The sequence below is a fragment of the Necator americanus genome, chromosome I (genome assembly GCF_031761385.1).
Source record: "Necator americanus strain Aroian chromosome I, whole genome shotgun sequence".
Lineage (NCBI taxonomy): Eukaryota > Metazoa > Nematoda > Chromadorea > Rhabditida > Ancylostomatidae > Necator > Necator americanus.
Window position 1 is genome coordinate 25,196,991 of NC_087371.1, and position 14,159 is coordinate 25,211,149.

Genomic DNA, 14,159 nt, shown 5'->3' on the forward strand with positions numbered 1-14,159 from the left:
GCTTGCTAGTGCGACAAGCCGACCGAGGACAACACCCCCGTCGCGTCATACTGCTAATGTCTACTATGTGTTCTTCAGAAGCTAGGGCGTACCCCAGAAGCGACGCGCATTGTCCTCGCCCGGGCAATGTGGCAAATATGCGAGGGCTACCAGCTAGAGGACGAAGCCGGCCAAAAAAGTTAGTCCGCCATCGCCAACAACATCCAGTGCGCTTGGCAACACTTAACGTTGGGACGGTTACTGGAAGAAGTCGTGAACTGGCAGACAGTCTCAGAAAACGCCGTGTTGACATATGTTGTGTACAGGAGACTCGCTGGAAAGGCTCAAAGTCAAGGGAATTAGGCGATGGCTACAAGCTGATCTACCACGGCACATCAAATCGCAATGGCGTTGGTATCATATTGAACGAGTCGTTTAGAAATAGCGTCACAGCAGTTGATCGACTATCGGATCGCTTGATGGCTGTAAAAGTAGAAACAGGAGAAGTGGAATTGCGAGTCGTCTCTGCTTATGCGCCACAGGCGGACTGTAGTGAAGAAGAGAAGGCAAGCTTTTGGGAGGATCTGGAGCGGTACGTCCAATCCCTGGAAAGCGAAGAAGTACTTTTAATCGGAGGAGACTTCAACGGACATGTCGGTTCCCGGAAAGACGGATTCGAGAGTTGTCATGGTGGATACGGCTATGGAGCTCGTAACGACGACGGGTTGCGAATCCTGGAGTATGCTGTTGCAAGTGACTTGATCATTGCTAACACGCAGTATCGGAAAAGAAAATCGCATTTGATCACGTACACCAGCGGCGGTCGTGAAACACAAATAGATTTCTGGATGTTACGCCGAGGAGATCGCCGACTTCTGCAGGATTCAAAAGTCATCCCTACAGACCATGTCGCTGCCCAACACCATCTGCTCGTTATGGACTTGAAAATCTCCCGTCTAAGGAAGAGACATGCAAGGACTGAAACACAGCGCATCAAATGGTGGAATCTGAAGGATCGAAAGGAGGTATTTTTCACGTCCGTGGCTCCATCTACACTTCCCCACCCTACTCGTAGTGTGGAGGAAATGTGGTCGTCTACTTCCAGCGTTATACGCTTGACCGCAGAAAACACTCTGGGAAAGACGACTCTAGGTAAGCCAAAGGTACAAAAGGCTACGTGGTTTTGGAACGAGGAAGTTCAGGCAGCAATTCGTGAGAAGAAGTCCAAGTATAAGCTCTGGTGGAGGAAGCGTCAGCCTGAAGATCGGGGTGCTTACCTAGCGGCGAAGAGGGAGGCTAAGAAAGCAGTCTCCAAGGCGAAGTCGGACCGCTACAAGGCGGTGTGCGACATGCTTGATACCAGAGAAGGCGAGCGGGCAGTGTATCGTTTAGTCAGAGCGCGTCATCGCTCAACGTTGGATATGGAGCACACCAAGATCGTTAAGGGAGCTGGTGGAGCCGTTCTGCGCCGCTCTGGTCAGATCCTGGAGAGGTGGCGAGAGTACTACAATCACTTGTGTAACGAAGAGTTCTGTCATCCTCCCATCCCAACCGTTCCCAGCGTCGAGGGTCCTGTTCTACCAATTACTGCCGTCGAAGTCAGTGCTGCCCTCGCAAAAATGAAGTCGAACAAGGCAACCGGTCCTGATGACATACCTGCTGATGTCTGGAAGCTGCCAGGAGATCGAGGGTCCATGTGGCTCGCAACTCTATTTAACAAGATCGTTGCAGAAGGACGGACTCCAGACGTTTGGCAAACTTCCGTGACCGTGCCTGTCTGGAAAGGGAAAGGAGACATTGCTGACTGCACCTCGTACAGGCCTATACGACTGCTCTGCCATACGATGAAGGTTTTTGAGCGTGTCCTGGAAGCTCGTCTGAGGAAAATTGTTAGCGTTTCACTCAACCAGTGCGGCTTTGTGAAGGACTGCAGCACTATAGATGCTATCCATGCTGTCCGAATCCTCCTGGAGAAACATCGAGAGAAGAACCGCTGTGTGCATCTTGCTTTTCTCGATCTCGAGAAAGCTTTCGACCGTGTCTCACATGAGCTGTTATGGATGTCCATGAGGTCGCATAGAGTACCAGAAGAGTATGTGCGGTGGACTAAGCTACTTTATGCAAAGCCTACCAGCGTTGTACGATGTGCTGCTTTAACAAGCGGGCCATTCCCTGTACAAGTAGGGGTTCATCAGGGTTCATCCCTCTCACCTCTGCTGTTCATACTGTGCATGGACACGATAACGAAGGAAATCCAGAAGCAGCATCCGTGGACTCTACTCTTTGCCGACGATGTCATGCTCTCGGCGGAGTCTCGAGATGATCTTCAGAAACAAGTACAGTCTTGGAAGGATCAGCTGCAGCAATATGGATTGCGCCTCAACACATCAGAAACTGAGTACATGGAGTGCGGACCAAGGATAGAGGATGGTTCAATTCGTGTCGATGGCACCGAATTAAACAAGGTGAACTGTTTCAAGTACCTTGGATCCAAAGTGACTTCCACAGGTGACATTGATCAAGAAGGTCGAGCACGTGTTAGTGCTGCATGGATGAAGTGGAAAATGGCAACAGGGGTACTGTGCGACAAGAAAGTCCCTGTTCGACTGAAGTCGAAGATCTACAGGACGGTTGTGCGTCCTGTTGCCCTTTACGGATGCGAGTGCTGGCCGACGACGAAAGTTTTGGAAAGGGTGCTGCACGCTATGGAGATGCGGATGTTAAGGTGGACAATAGGTGTAACGCTAAAAGAGAAAGCATCCAACGACACTGTGCGCTCCATCTTCGGCGTCGTCCCGATAACTGAGAAGATGAAGGAGGCCCGACTGAGATGGTTCGGTCACGTCTTGCGGCGAGAGGAAGATTCTGTGGCCCAAACCGCACTGAAGCTCGACGTTTCAGGAGTGAGGCCGCGTGGGAGGCCAAAGATTCGCTGGTTAGACCGTGTGAAGCTGGATATGATAGATGCACGTTTGTGTACGGCTGATGCAATGGATAGAACCAAATGGAAGACAAGAAGCAGAAAAGTGGACCCTGCAACAACGCGGGACAAACGCTAGGAAGAAGAAGAAGAAGAAGATGGGAGCGTTATTTCCTGTTAACATACATGTTTTTTTCACGTTATCATACTGAAAAAGATAAGAATTCACGTCAGATCACGTAAACTGTTAGCTATTACTTAAGAGCTGTTCACATGCTCAGACAACTCCCAACGCTTCATTCACTTCTCGACAAATTTACTTTGGGCTACTACTTCACCATGTCCCACCAAATACAGCGTCTTGGGACCCGTCTCACCACATTTCTGGCGTCGGCGCAACAATCCAGCGCTGTTGGGCTTGGTTCACTACTTTCTGGAATTTCTTTGCTCACGCAAACACACGTGACAGAATAAGCTCGTTACTGATGTTCTACTCTATAGTAGATACTCTTCTATCTACGTGAATGCTCACTCAGCGGGAGTAGGTGGTCTATCGCGGTGACCTTTGGCGCATCTCTGACATTAAGCGAATCACATTAAGCGAGGAAACGCCTAAAGCCGCACGGTGTCTCTTCAACACTGAAGGCATATTTGTTCAGCGCACGTAGTCTTGTCCATAAACTGCATCATTTGCAACTGTTTCTCTGCTCATACACATATTTTATTTTTTATTTTTTATTTTTTTATCACTGAAACCTGGCTAACAACTAAAATCTTGAAGTTTGAGCTCGTTGGTAACCTACCCTCTAATGTCCATCAATCTGAGCGATTCATAAAAGAGGAGGTCGAGATTATGTTCTTGTTAATTATTAGTGTCCATATTGTTACTCTTGACTATGATCTGAAAGCTGAGTTACTCTCAGTTGAAATTTTATGCCCTGATAATGTTTCATACTCGTATACCGTCCACCAAACAGCTCCGCTGCTGGTGATAAAAAACTTATAGATGCGCTCAGAGGTCATGCAGTTGTAAATCATCATACACTCATTCTTAGCAACCTTAATCCAGACTAAGTCAATTCAGTAGCGTTTAACTCAATTTCAGCTATCCTTCGATTTCTTCTCCAATATCCAATCCAAAAACGTGAATCTGCCTATCCACGATGATTGAATTCTCGACATTCTCCTTACACCTAGCATCTACACTATTCACGTCAAGCTTTTTCCACCTCTAACCTTATCCGATCACACGCTACGTTAGCTCCAGGTATTATCATGCAAAAGTTTTTCGCGTCTGACTACTCCCGATTAAACAAATATTTCTCAGATTTTGATTGATTTACTCTATTTGATCAATACGCGGTTATGTTCGGATATCTATTCCGGATTCCGTTGGAAGGTTTATGAGGATTTCTTGAAATTTGTTCCTTTTCGATTTCCGCGCTCTTTTTGCTTGAATATACCACGTCGACTTAAAACTTTATTCTCTCAGAAGCAACGTCGTTTTGATGAGCTAGACGGCCCCTTGCGTAGGCCACTATACAAGAAAGTATGTTCTGTCATTGACCTCTATACGAGAAAATACCTTGCTTATAGGGAAAGCTGCATAGTGCGCAGAGAATCCATGAAGCCTTTTCATTTATACTTAAGGCACAAGATACAAGAGAATCAGACAGAAGCTAGTCATAGCTTAAGAATCGTCATCAGCTCTTATGGCGTTAATGGGGTTGTCCCTCGCCACGTCTGCTGGCTTGGTATCTTGGATATCAACGTATTGAGTTCATCATAAAACGCGTCCTCGCTGTGGTTCTCTGCGGTCTCCGTAGGTGCGTGAGCACTTACTATCCAGAGTTTGAGTTCTCTACGATCCCGCAATCGTACAAATGTGCATCTCAACAACGTTGATCCAAGCTCAAAGCTATTGCGATACTGATGAGAGGACGATCCCTGTTTTTCGCTTTTCGTTTTTCTTTTTTCTTTTGTTTTCGATTTTGTTTTTCGAAAGGTATATTCGTTTTTATACATGTGACATGCTGCTGATTAAAGTTGGTAGTTTGCAGAAGGACAAAAAACAACAACAAGTTATCTAGATTCCTTTTCAACTTTAACTTTAAGGGAGGCAAGTGGTTTTACTTGCTAGAATATAAAAAAGCTTGCTAGTGCACTCCTAAGCTTTGAAGGCTAAACATTCCTGATTCAATCTTCTTTTAGGCTTGTTCTTCCGGTATCCAACGAAATTCCAAAAAGAGAGGGTGACGGGTCGGATTGGTGCGATGATGCCACAAAGCTATAAAATAGGATACGACAGGTTCCGCGGCGTCGCAATGGTGCACAGCGCAAGATAGACATAAAGTGGGCTGAGGCGGATCCCACAGCGTCGAATTCTTGTGCCGGCGTCGAGAAGCGGTAAAATGGGGTGTGACGAGTCCAACGGCGTCGAATTCTTGCGCTAGCGCCAGAAAGTAATGAAATGGTGCGAGACTGTCCGACGGCGTCGGATTGGTGTGCTGCGGTGTAGTAGTTTCATATCTATTTCCTTGCAATTTTGCCTTAGGTGATAGCCTTCTTTGGAAAATGGAAATACGCATGCAATCGGCTGCTTAAATAGTAGTGAACAGTTTGCATGATCCGATGTGAAACGTTATCTTTATCATTAGGATGATTTCGTTCGTGTCACTTTATCTTGAAACATCATTCTGTGATAACTGCTGGCTGCAACCAGAAGGAAAACCCATACTTCGAGTAATGATTTCGATTTGTGTCTATAATATTTTGGTATCGAAGAAGTGTTTGAAACTGAAGTTTAAGTGTTCTTCAAATGTAGAAGTGACGCATTCAGAAAGAAAACAATGAAATCTTTCGTCTGAATTCATAAAAAAAAATCGAAACGAACACCACAGAAAGTCTGAAGTCGGGCCTTAGCCGGACAACAAACCGAGGGTCCGAGCTCTTCACCAAGTTAAACTTTCTCACAATGTCATTCAAAGTCACTCTTCGGACCGTTGGGGACCACTCGCACGCGGTCGGGACAAATGGACGAATCATTGGCGCCGGCTCGGTCAATTCAAAAAACGACGCGTTCAAAGTGATTTTCGCAGATGTCGTCTGAACTTATGGCTCTGAGCTATGTTCATTTCTCCCCTAGATTCATGGTGGTAGTTGCACTTTTAAACGTGATATTGATAAACTACACTCAGTGCACATCAACGACGTCAAACGCTATCTTTAAAGGCATCACCCCACGAATCAACCAGTTCTTATTATTGGGATATCGTGGAAGCTATTCATTAATCAGTGTAACACAGAAGCTCTGACGGCCTGTGGTCATTTTTTAAACACTTCGGTTACAATGCTGAATAATTATCAGACAAAAAAGCATTACTTGTATTGTATCGGCATGTCGACAGATTTTGCCATAGATCCAAACGAGACAAGCACATTGTGTTGACGAACATTCAATATTTTGTCCCATTTCTGAATGCTGAACGTTCACGAATCATAAACTCTTGTGATTCTTTGATGGATTCCACAGTTATCAAGCAGAAGGTTATCTCCTACATGCCGCTGAAGCAGAACTGTGTTGAAAATGAGAAAAACATAGAAATCATGAAGCTCTTTCTGCTACTTGAGAACTAATAGATCATAATTACACAATAAGTTATGTTTGCTCAACGCAGGGTTTAGCAATATTTCACCAAATTAAGATCTGCTTAGAAATCGCATCATTGTTTTTCTTTTTCACTAATCAGTCAGTGAAACTAGTAGCATTTGAAAATTGGGAGAAAGGATTAACATTTTGAGAACCTCAAGCAATCACAGAAAGAGAAGTCTCCATAAAAGTGAAATGAAACGATTCCAGCACTCTCGGACAATTTGTTTTCTGGTAAAATTTTGATTGTGTGCCGTGGGTTATCACTAAACAACCTGTGTCGTCGTCATGAATAGTTGTCATGAAGGGAAAATCCAAAAAAAAAAACCCCTGATAAATAATGAATTTGGAAATTGAATTTGAGCGACGTTCTCCTCAACTTTTTTATCTCTGTGAAATAACCAAGACAATCCGTGCACGCATTCTTAAAGAAGCAGGCGGAGGAAGCATGTAAGACAGCGCCCTCATTTCCTGAAGATGGGCGCTCTTGAACGAAGGAATACTGTATTTTGGTATGCCACCACTACGCATCCATAATCATTCACGTCGACACCAACCAAAACGCAAGCGCCTCACAAGAAACGAAATAACATGAAATAGTGTAGTGTGTTACAACGTAATTCAAAGTTTGTTACCGGAGAGAACATGCAAAATCGGGTAAGTTGGTAGCAATGCATCCGAGGAAAGCCCTACCTCCAAACTTCCCGCATAATTGGATGCGTTTTGTTCCACTGAGATTCCTCCTATCATCACTGTCTTATGAATTGTAGGATGTGGAAAGTCAACGTACGGATTACCATTGGTGAACACAAAAGAAGTTTGAGCAATCAAATCCTGGAAATGGACCAAGTCTTAATTCCATTAAACAAAGCTTTTGATTATGTTAGCTAGATTTTACTGATCTTTTAGATTTTTGTTCGGGGGCGGTCGTTAGGTACCCGCACCCGATTATCTGCAGCCGAATAAGTGCCTGCAGAAGAGACCGTCGGTAGGCCAGAGCAGGCACATCTTAGGCTAGCTGTGATCACTAAACCACGCCCATCCAGCCCCACGTCATTGAGGTCATGTTCGTATATGCCGTGTTCGTATAGCAATTAAGTTAACAGAGATGATTTCAAGGAAGGTTCAAAGAACGAAAAGGTAACAACGTAGCAAGTGGAAAAAACGTAGAAAGTGAAAATACTAAAAATGAAGAAAGAACGTAGAAGATTTGTACAAGAAAAAAAAACAACATCAGAAAACATAAATAATTAAAAATGTTCCAAAACAAAAGTTAAAAAGGTGTAGAAACGAGAGCATGGGCTTTGAAAGAAGTAGATTTGTGATTGAAAAAACTATATAGAAGATATAGATGTATATTTCTATTCATACAGACTATTTAAACCATGTAAGGTACTGCAGTAGTTTGTAAAAGTTTCGATTTGTTTGTTTTACTTAAATAAAACACGATCATTTATTATTTCTGGAACTTCGTGTGCAATCGTCCGATCTATCTCTCTCTATATGTAAGCGATCGATACTCCGTACAGAAGCAGTTCCAGAGATAAAGTGCTCCTGCGAGGCAGGTTTGCACCTCATTAGATGATGAGGGCCGAAGATGGACGATATGATGGGCGGGGCGCAAGGCGAACGCAGCTCAATGCTCTGCTGACGCTATTAGCTGCGCAGAGCAATTAACGATAGCCGTTGCTAGTCGTTTCCCTTAAAAACATCACCCCACGGATCTGCGGTGGTACGGATTTCAGGTGGAGTATTCTTATACGGGATAGTAGATTACTGAGAGGGGGGTAATTCCGTCAATTTCTTCCTAATTGCCGTAAAAAACGGCCCGGAAGATGCGGCACACGGCACAAGGCTGGCGCGCTCCAGTCGAACTCCCTGTAGAAAATAGTGCGCCAGAACGAATGAAGGGGTGCGTATAAAGAGGGTCCCGGCAGATTTTCGACCATGCCTCGATCATGCCTCGGCAGAGCAATTAGCGCTGCTGCGAGAAAGAGGTTTACTTTCGTTGCTACCTAAATAGCTGACTCTGCTTACCTGTCGCTATTCATACGTTGGATCACCGGCTAGGATATAATTTACGAGTTACTTAATAGTTTTGGAGGATCATACACTTCCACTAGAAATTCGTGATGTGAGATGACCTCAAATTTGTAATCGTAGGCGAAGCAAGAGAAGTAACCACGTGAAACATAAGCGAAGGATGCATCTAATACCTCCAAATATGAAAAAACTTGCTCCCGTTCTCTTCTTTTTTACATTAAGATCTAGACAAAACTCGCACCTGTTCTCTTCTTTTTTTTACATTTCTTGTAACTGTGCAGTCCTTTGCGTCTCTATGGCTAAAAGAGCTTCTAAGACGGATGTCTGCGCCACCATGAACGACTAGAGCGTGACCTCGTCGAGATATGATCGAGTATCCCCCTTGCATATCCACTGGACACGTAATGTCCGCGAGGCATTCGCGGAGAATCCGCCGGGACCCTCTTTACAGTTCCCTTTACAACAACGTTCCGGTTAGAGAAGTTTTGAACATGTATTTGTGCTTTTGCATGCTAAACCCAACTTCTGCAAATATAAACAAAAAGGATCTGCACAAAAAAGGCGCATGTTGCAGTTACTCCTCGCATTCTGTTGCATGCTATCATAAATTATTCTTCGCAGAAGGCTTCTTAGAGGCAGCGCATCACCAAATACGTGATGGGATGTTCCCTCGAATAGATGAAAATGGAGGTATGGTTCATGTGTATGAGCATCAACACACTCACTTCCCCTCAGTAACCAAGGGAAGGACGTGTGAAACATCATCGTATGACCCTGCTTTACCAAACCTGCAATTTATCACGTGATAGAACATGGACAAATTTGTCGTCGTCCAACGTCCGCAGAACAAGCAATATAATTCAAATAGTATATTTTTGGCAATAAAATGTTTATGCCACACGAAGTGTGCTATACAGTTTCTTGCAAAACAACAAATTATTTCAAACGTAATTAGCTGCGAAAGTAAAGTAAAAGTCCCAGGTTGTAATTACTGCACCAAACCTGTCTTGCCCTTATATGATTACGACTTTGATGAAATCTTCGCGTTCTGTTGCTCTTTAAACTGCAGAATGTTACATTTCCTTCTAAGTTTGTAAGTTTTGTATTTCATTCAAATATAGTCAGGCCAAAAGGACATGAAGCTCGGCCCAGTTGCATAAGTGCTAGCGGAGCTGGAGCTTGGAAGCGAGGTGGGACTATCGCGAGCTGCAACGATAGAGGGTGCTAGCAAATGTCCGCTCTTAATTCTAACTGCCACTCTCCACCGCTCTACTCCAAACGCAACCTTTTACGTAACCGCACCAAGGTCCATGTCGTTTTGATCCGACCATAATTCAGTTCTCCAACCCGCTACTTAATGCATTGGGCTACCCTTTAGTTGGGGCATGTGTGCTGTGGCATGTGTGCTAACTTGTAGTTTTTTTTTTGCTTGTTTATTTAGTTGATAATTACTAAAATACTGGAATTGGACTTACCTTGTAATCTCTCATTGTTCCGAATTTCTTTCTAAAATGCACCAATTCGCTTTCGTAAATGTAATTTAGGACACACTGCCCGATTAAGAACCCAACTAAATTGCGAAAGCGTTCGAGGAACGTCATTCTATCATTAGTTGAGCTCAGGTCCCCTGAAAAACTGTAACATCAAAGTATTCATTTAAGTTACGCTAAAGCGGTTATTTGAACTTCAATTTTCAACACAACCAATAAGTCCCTCTTACATTGTATTTCAGAAAATTCTTGCTCATGATGCACAGCCAAAGGAGGTAGTTTTTTTTTAATGACTTGTTTCCTACCTATTAGATTGTTGAGGACGAAGTGGTCTTGGTTGTTGAGGAGACTAAAAATCGTGTGAGGCATTCTTCATCCTCAAAAGTCAATCCTTCAAGCAGTAGTTGTCGTGAATTCCGGATGTTAGTCATATTTGTCTTGTGGTTGTCAAAGTGAAAGTGTACGTAGCGAATACTCATTCCCGTCTTTTAGTCAATACCATTGCTCTACCTTCTCTCCTCTTTCCTCGTTTGATTATTCGTGTTGCTTCTCCACGAAGCTCCGTAATCTGGGACGTCAGCTCAAGGTTGCGAAGACGGCTTTGCCTGTCGGATGGCGCTGTTGCCTCAAATTTGTTTACCAAAACCATACAGTCATATAGCAAACCACCGCTTCCTTCGAAAAGGATTCTCATTTCTGCATCAACCAGATACATACGTATATAATTTTCTGAGTACAACTTCTTCACATATATGCATGGCTAAAGTTCCTTTGTTGTATGGAATTTTGCGCTCAGAACGTAAGCATACAACGCAACCCTTTGTGATATCTTCTGGATTGATGTCTGCACAAAAGCGATCATGAAGGCATACCGCAAGCAGTAGTCATTTCGAAATTTCTTCGTATAATAAGAAGAAAATCGCGTCTTAAGAAGCTATCAGTGGTTCGGTGTTCACTTACACGGTACGTAAGACAACGCAATAGGTTCGCCAATTGTATAGGATAATGAATCGAGATGCGTGAGCGCTGTGACAGCCATGGTTGTTGTTATGTTGAGAGCCTCAAAAAGACCTGGAAAATGTTCAGAACTTTTCTTTGAAGCACATACTTAAGTCTTACAAGAGAAAACTTCTTCTGAACATCGTGAACTTGTAATCGGTAAAACTAAATCAAAAACTACCTATTACTACTAGTGAATAGAACATATACCCTGCTCAATTCAGAAGAATCTTCAAATAATTGAAAAAGTGTCTCAACTGATTTTTCCTTGATTTCTTTTAAGCTTAGCTGATTTCAAACAATCTCATTTCCTTGGATTGTCTCTGAAGCGATTGGATTTCTAAAGGATTGAGTGTTCATACCAAGCCCGCATATGTAGTACACTTCTGCGATAGCTGCGTCGAACTTCTCTTCGCGGAGCTGCTCCAGCAGAGCATCGTCATTAATGAGTACTGCAAAACTTGAATAATTTTATTCCGTAACATATTTGAAGCACATTGTCCCTAACACTTTCAAAAACGTGTATGATAGTTTTTTTTAAGAAATGCAAATTGAAGGTTTATCTGGTTTACGCTATCTGGTTAAAAGCAATAGGACTTATCCCTGTTAATATAAAAGTCACAGGACGATTGCGAGTGGTGAAGACTTTCGTAAACGCCTCGTCATAGATATTAGTTTAACGACGAAACTCAAATGGAGCTTAAATAGAGCTTTTGATCACTTCAGCATAAATAGCGCACAATTTTAGCGATAGTCTGCTCAAGCTGTACACGTGGCTAAAAAAGCAACAGATACACGGCCGACAAAAATAAAAATAAATAAAAAATGACAAATACTTTAGAAACTACGAATCTGATACATAAATCTAGAGCATCGATACGAAGGAAAAAGTGTTGAGATGAAACAGGGAGTGCTGGTTCCTCTGGACCTCTACCAACTCAAAAAACTTGCCCATTTTGAACTTATGGTTAATTCTAATCTAATGACCTACCAAAAAGTTTCCCTACTTGTCGATAGGCACTGTGTTAGTTTGCAAACTTCATTCTCCTCATAGAACCGAGAACAAGTAACAACTACTAACTTAGAATTCGAAACAGTAAGGAGAAGCTTACTTTCACATTGGTACGACAGTATGTCTGAACGGCTTTTTGCAATCTGAAAATAACAAAAATAAGCAATTCCTTGATAAGCATAAGCATAAGTATTAAACAATTGAATGCAATAAGCATTTCACTATCTCAGCAAAAGAAAACAGAAGTTGGGTTTTGTGCTAACGCTGCAAATTTAACGAGACTTCTTCAGAACATCACCTCATCAGAATTCACCTCTAGTTTGTGATAAGATGAGAATCTTAAAGGCTACTAAACCAGTTGTGAGTTACGGACTTCGCTGTCAGTGGCTCGGGAATCTGGAAGTGCAATTACACCTGAGGCGAAAATCTCAGTTATGGAGTGTCGCGGATTTGGCGTCATAGGAGGAGGCAGGATCTCGAGCAATGACAGTCGCAATAGGAATCGTAACAGCGAGCGGTCTTCTCTTCATATTATACGGTCGATTAATGGTTTTTTTGTCATTTATATAACAGCAGATGTATTACTTTTTAATGTTCTATTCCACAAAGAAAAATCCACCACCGTTATTCCTAAACATTGTCCCAAGCGACCACAAAAGCGCGACTCACCGTTGAGCCGCACTGTCGTCAAAGGGTTAACAAAAAAATTTAGTTCTCCGGAATAACTCTACACCTGCAGCATTGTTAACGTGTTTGTTGAAGACGTCCAAATATCGCGATATTCTCTTTCTTGTCCTTCTTTGAACACCTAGAAAGACAAAAGTATACGTTGGCATGTCAATAATTTATGTTAGGTGCGAAGCCACTCATAAGCTATGAAGAAGCATTTCATTCGGAACGTAACCGTGGGTCGAACAGTGGTCGTCTCCTCTCACCTTTCTAGCACGCATGTCACCGGGTGTGCGAATAATTTTTTTCGTCACTCGAACACCAGTGCGTTCCAGCTCCCCCGTGTCAATTTCCGGCATCACTACAGTCTGTGGAAGGTGAAAGTTGCGAAGCGAGTAAGAATTTCGCAGGCACAAAACTGCAGCTGATTACTCTAACGTAATCTTACCACATCATGTCCTCCGTTCGTCAGAACGTCCGCAATTCGACCAAGAAATGTGACGTGGCTATGACCGAGAAACGGAGAGTAGATGAGGAACTTGTAGCCAACACACACTTGGAAGTGAATAAAGAGGCACAACACGAAAGAAATCATTCACGTATCTGTACAGTACCAAGTATGACGCTTGTAGTTTTATATAAATAATTACTCCAGAACAGGCGACCGGCAGAGCCAGACATAGTTACACAGGTGTGCAAAACTTTAGGAAGAACTGCTACGGAATACTACAGAAACCAACGGAAAGAAATACACAATGAGACGAACAGAAACGAGATTGATATTTTATTTAAAGACAATGATTACGCTGAAGCCACCGCGATTTATGACGGCTGCTGGATATAACAAAAGGTTTCTAATAGGGTGTATGATCATGGCGGACGACAAAACATGCTCTCCGACATGGTCCAATGCTGGCCACAAGGTTGGAAAGGTGTTCTTGTGAGGAGCGCTAAGGTTGCGCTTTAGTCACGCTGACGTCGCGCGATGTGACGTACACTTTCTTTGTACAACAGGGGAACCTCTGCCAACATACTTCCGCACTTTCATTCATTTCCACCAGTAGGTGGAAGTACAATGTTATGAGGTGTCAGTACAATGTTATGCTACTTCAGTTATCTCCTCCTTACGTTTTTATCTCCTCCTTACGCACAGCAGTGTACTAACGTGAAAAGATGAACGCTTAAAAGATACAGAAAAAACCATGAACTACCCTCCTTATCTTTAAAAAGTTCGAAAGTTTCATTGTTTCTGGGCATGTTTAGAAGTATTTAGAGTTGTGATCGGCATATGTAAATGTAAAAACGTTAGCCGACAAATTTCCACTGCCTCTATAACAAAGTAAATCAGAATCATTAATGTTGCTACGTGTTTCATAATTGTAATGATATTATGATTAT

The 14,159-nt window shown here is 43.0% G+C and overlaps 2 protein-coding genes across 4 annotated transcripts; one reads left to right on the top strand and one right to left on the bottom strand.

Moving 5' to 3' along the window:
* Positions 1 to 65: 65 nt before the first annotated feature.
* RB195_006795 (uncharacterized protein) lies at positions 66 to 3,038 on the top strand (the record flags this gene model as incomplete). Of its 2 annotated transcripts, none has more annotated exons than XM_064180086.1 (1): positions 66 to 3,038. In XM_064180086.1, one exon carries the CDS (start codon positions 66 to 68, stop codon positions 3,036 to 3,038), a length of 2,973 nt encoding a protein of 990 aa, XP_064036987.1. The 2 variants fall into 2 exon arrangements, with proteins under 2 accessions (XP_064036987.1, XP_064036988.1); XM_064180087.1 differs by having other exon boundaries at positions 138 to 3,038.
* A 966-nt stretch (positions 3,039 to 4,004) lies between these two features.
* Positions 4,005 to 13,356, bottom strand: RB195_006796 (uncharacterized protein; the record flags this gene model as incomplete). Of its 2 annotated transcripts, XM_064180088.1 has the most annotated exons (10): positions 4,005 to 4,092; positions 6,282 to 6,373; positions 7,242 to 7,382; positions 10,067 to 10,218; positions 11,042 to 11,152; positions 11,443 to 11,532; positions 12,193 to 12,235; positions 12,826 to 12,900; positions 13,028 to 13,129; positions 13,210 to 13,356. In XM_064180088.1, the coding sequence occupies 10 exons, from the start codon at positions 13,354 to 13,356 to the stop codon at positions 4,005 to 4,007; spliced, it is 1,041 nt and encodes a 346-aa protein (XP_064036989.1). The 2 variants fall into 2 exon arrangements, with proteins under 2 accessions (XP_064036989.1, XP_064036990.1); XM_064180089.1 differs by lacking the exon at positions 4,005 to 4,092 and having other exon boundaries at positions 6,278 to 6,373.
* Positions 13,357 to 14,159: the final 803 nt, after the last annotated feature.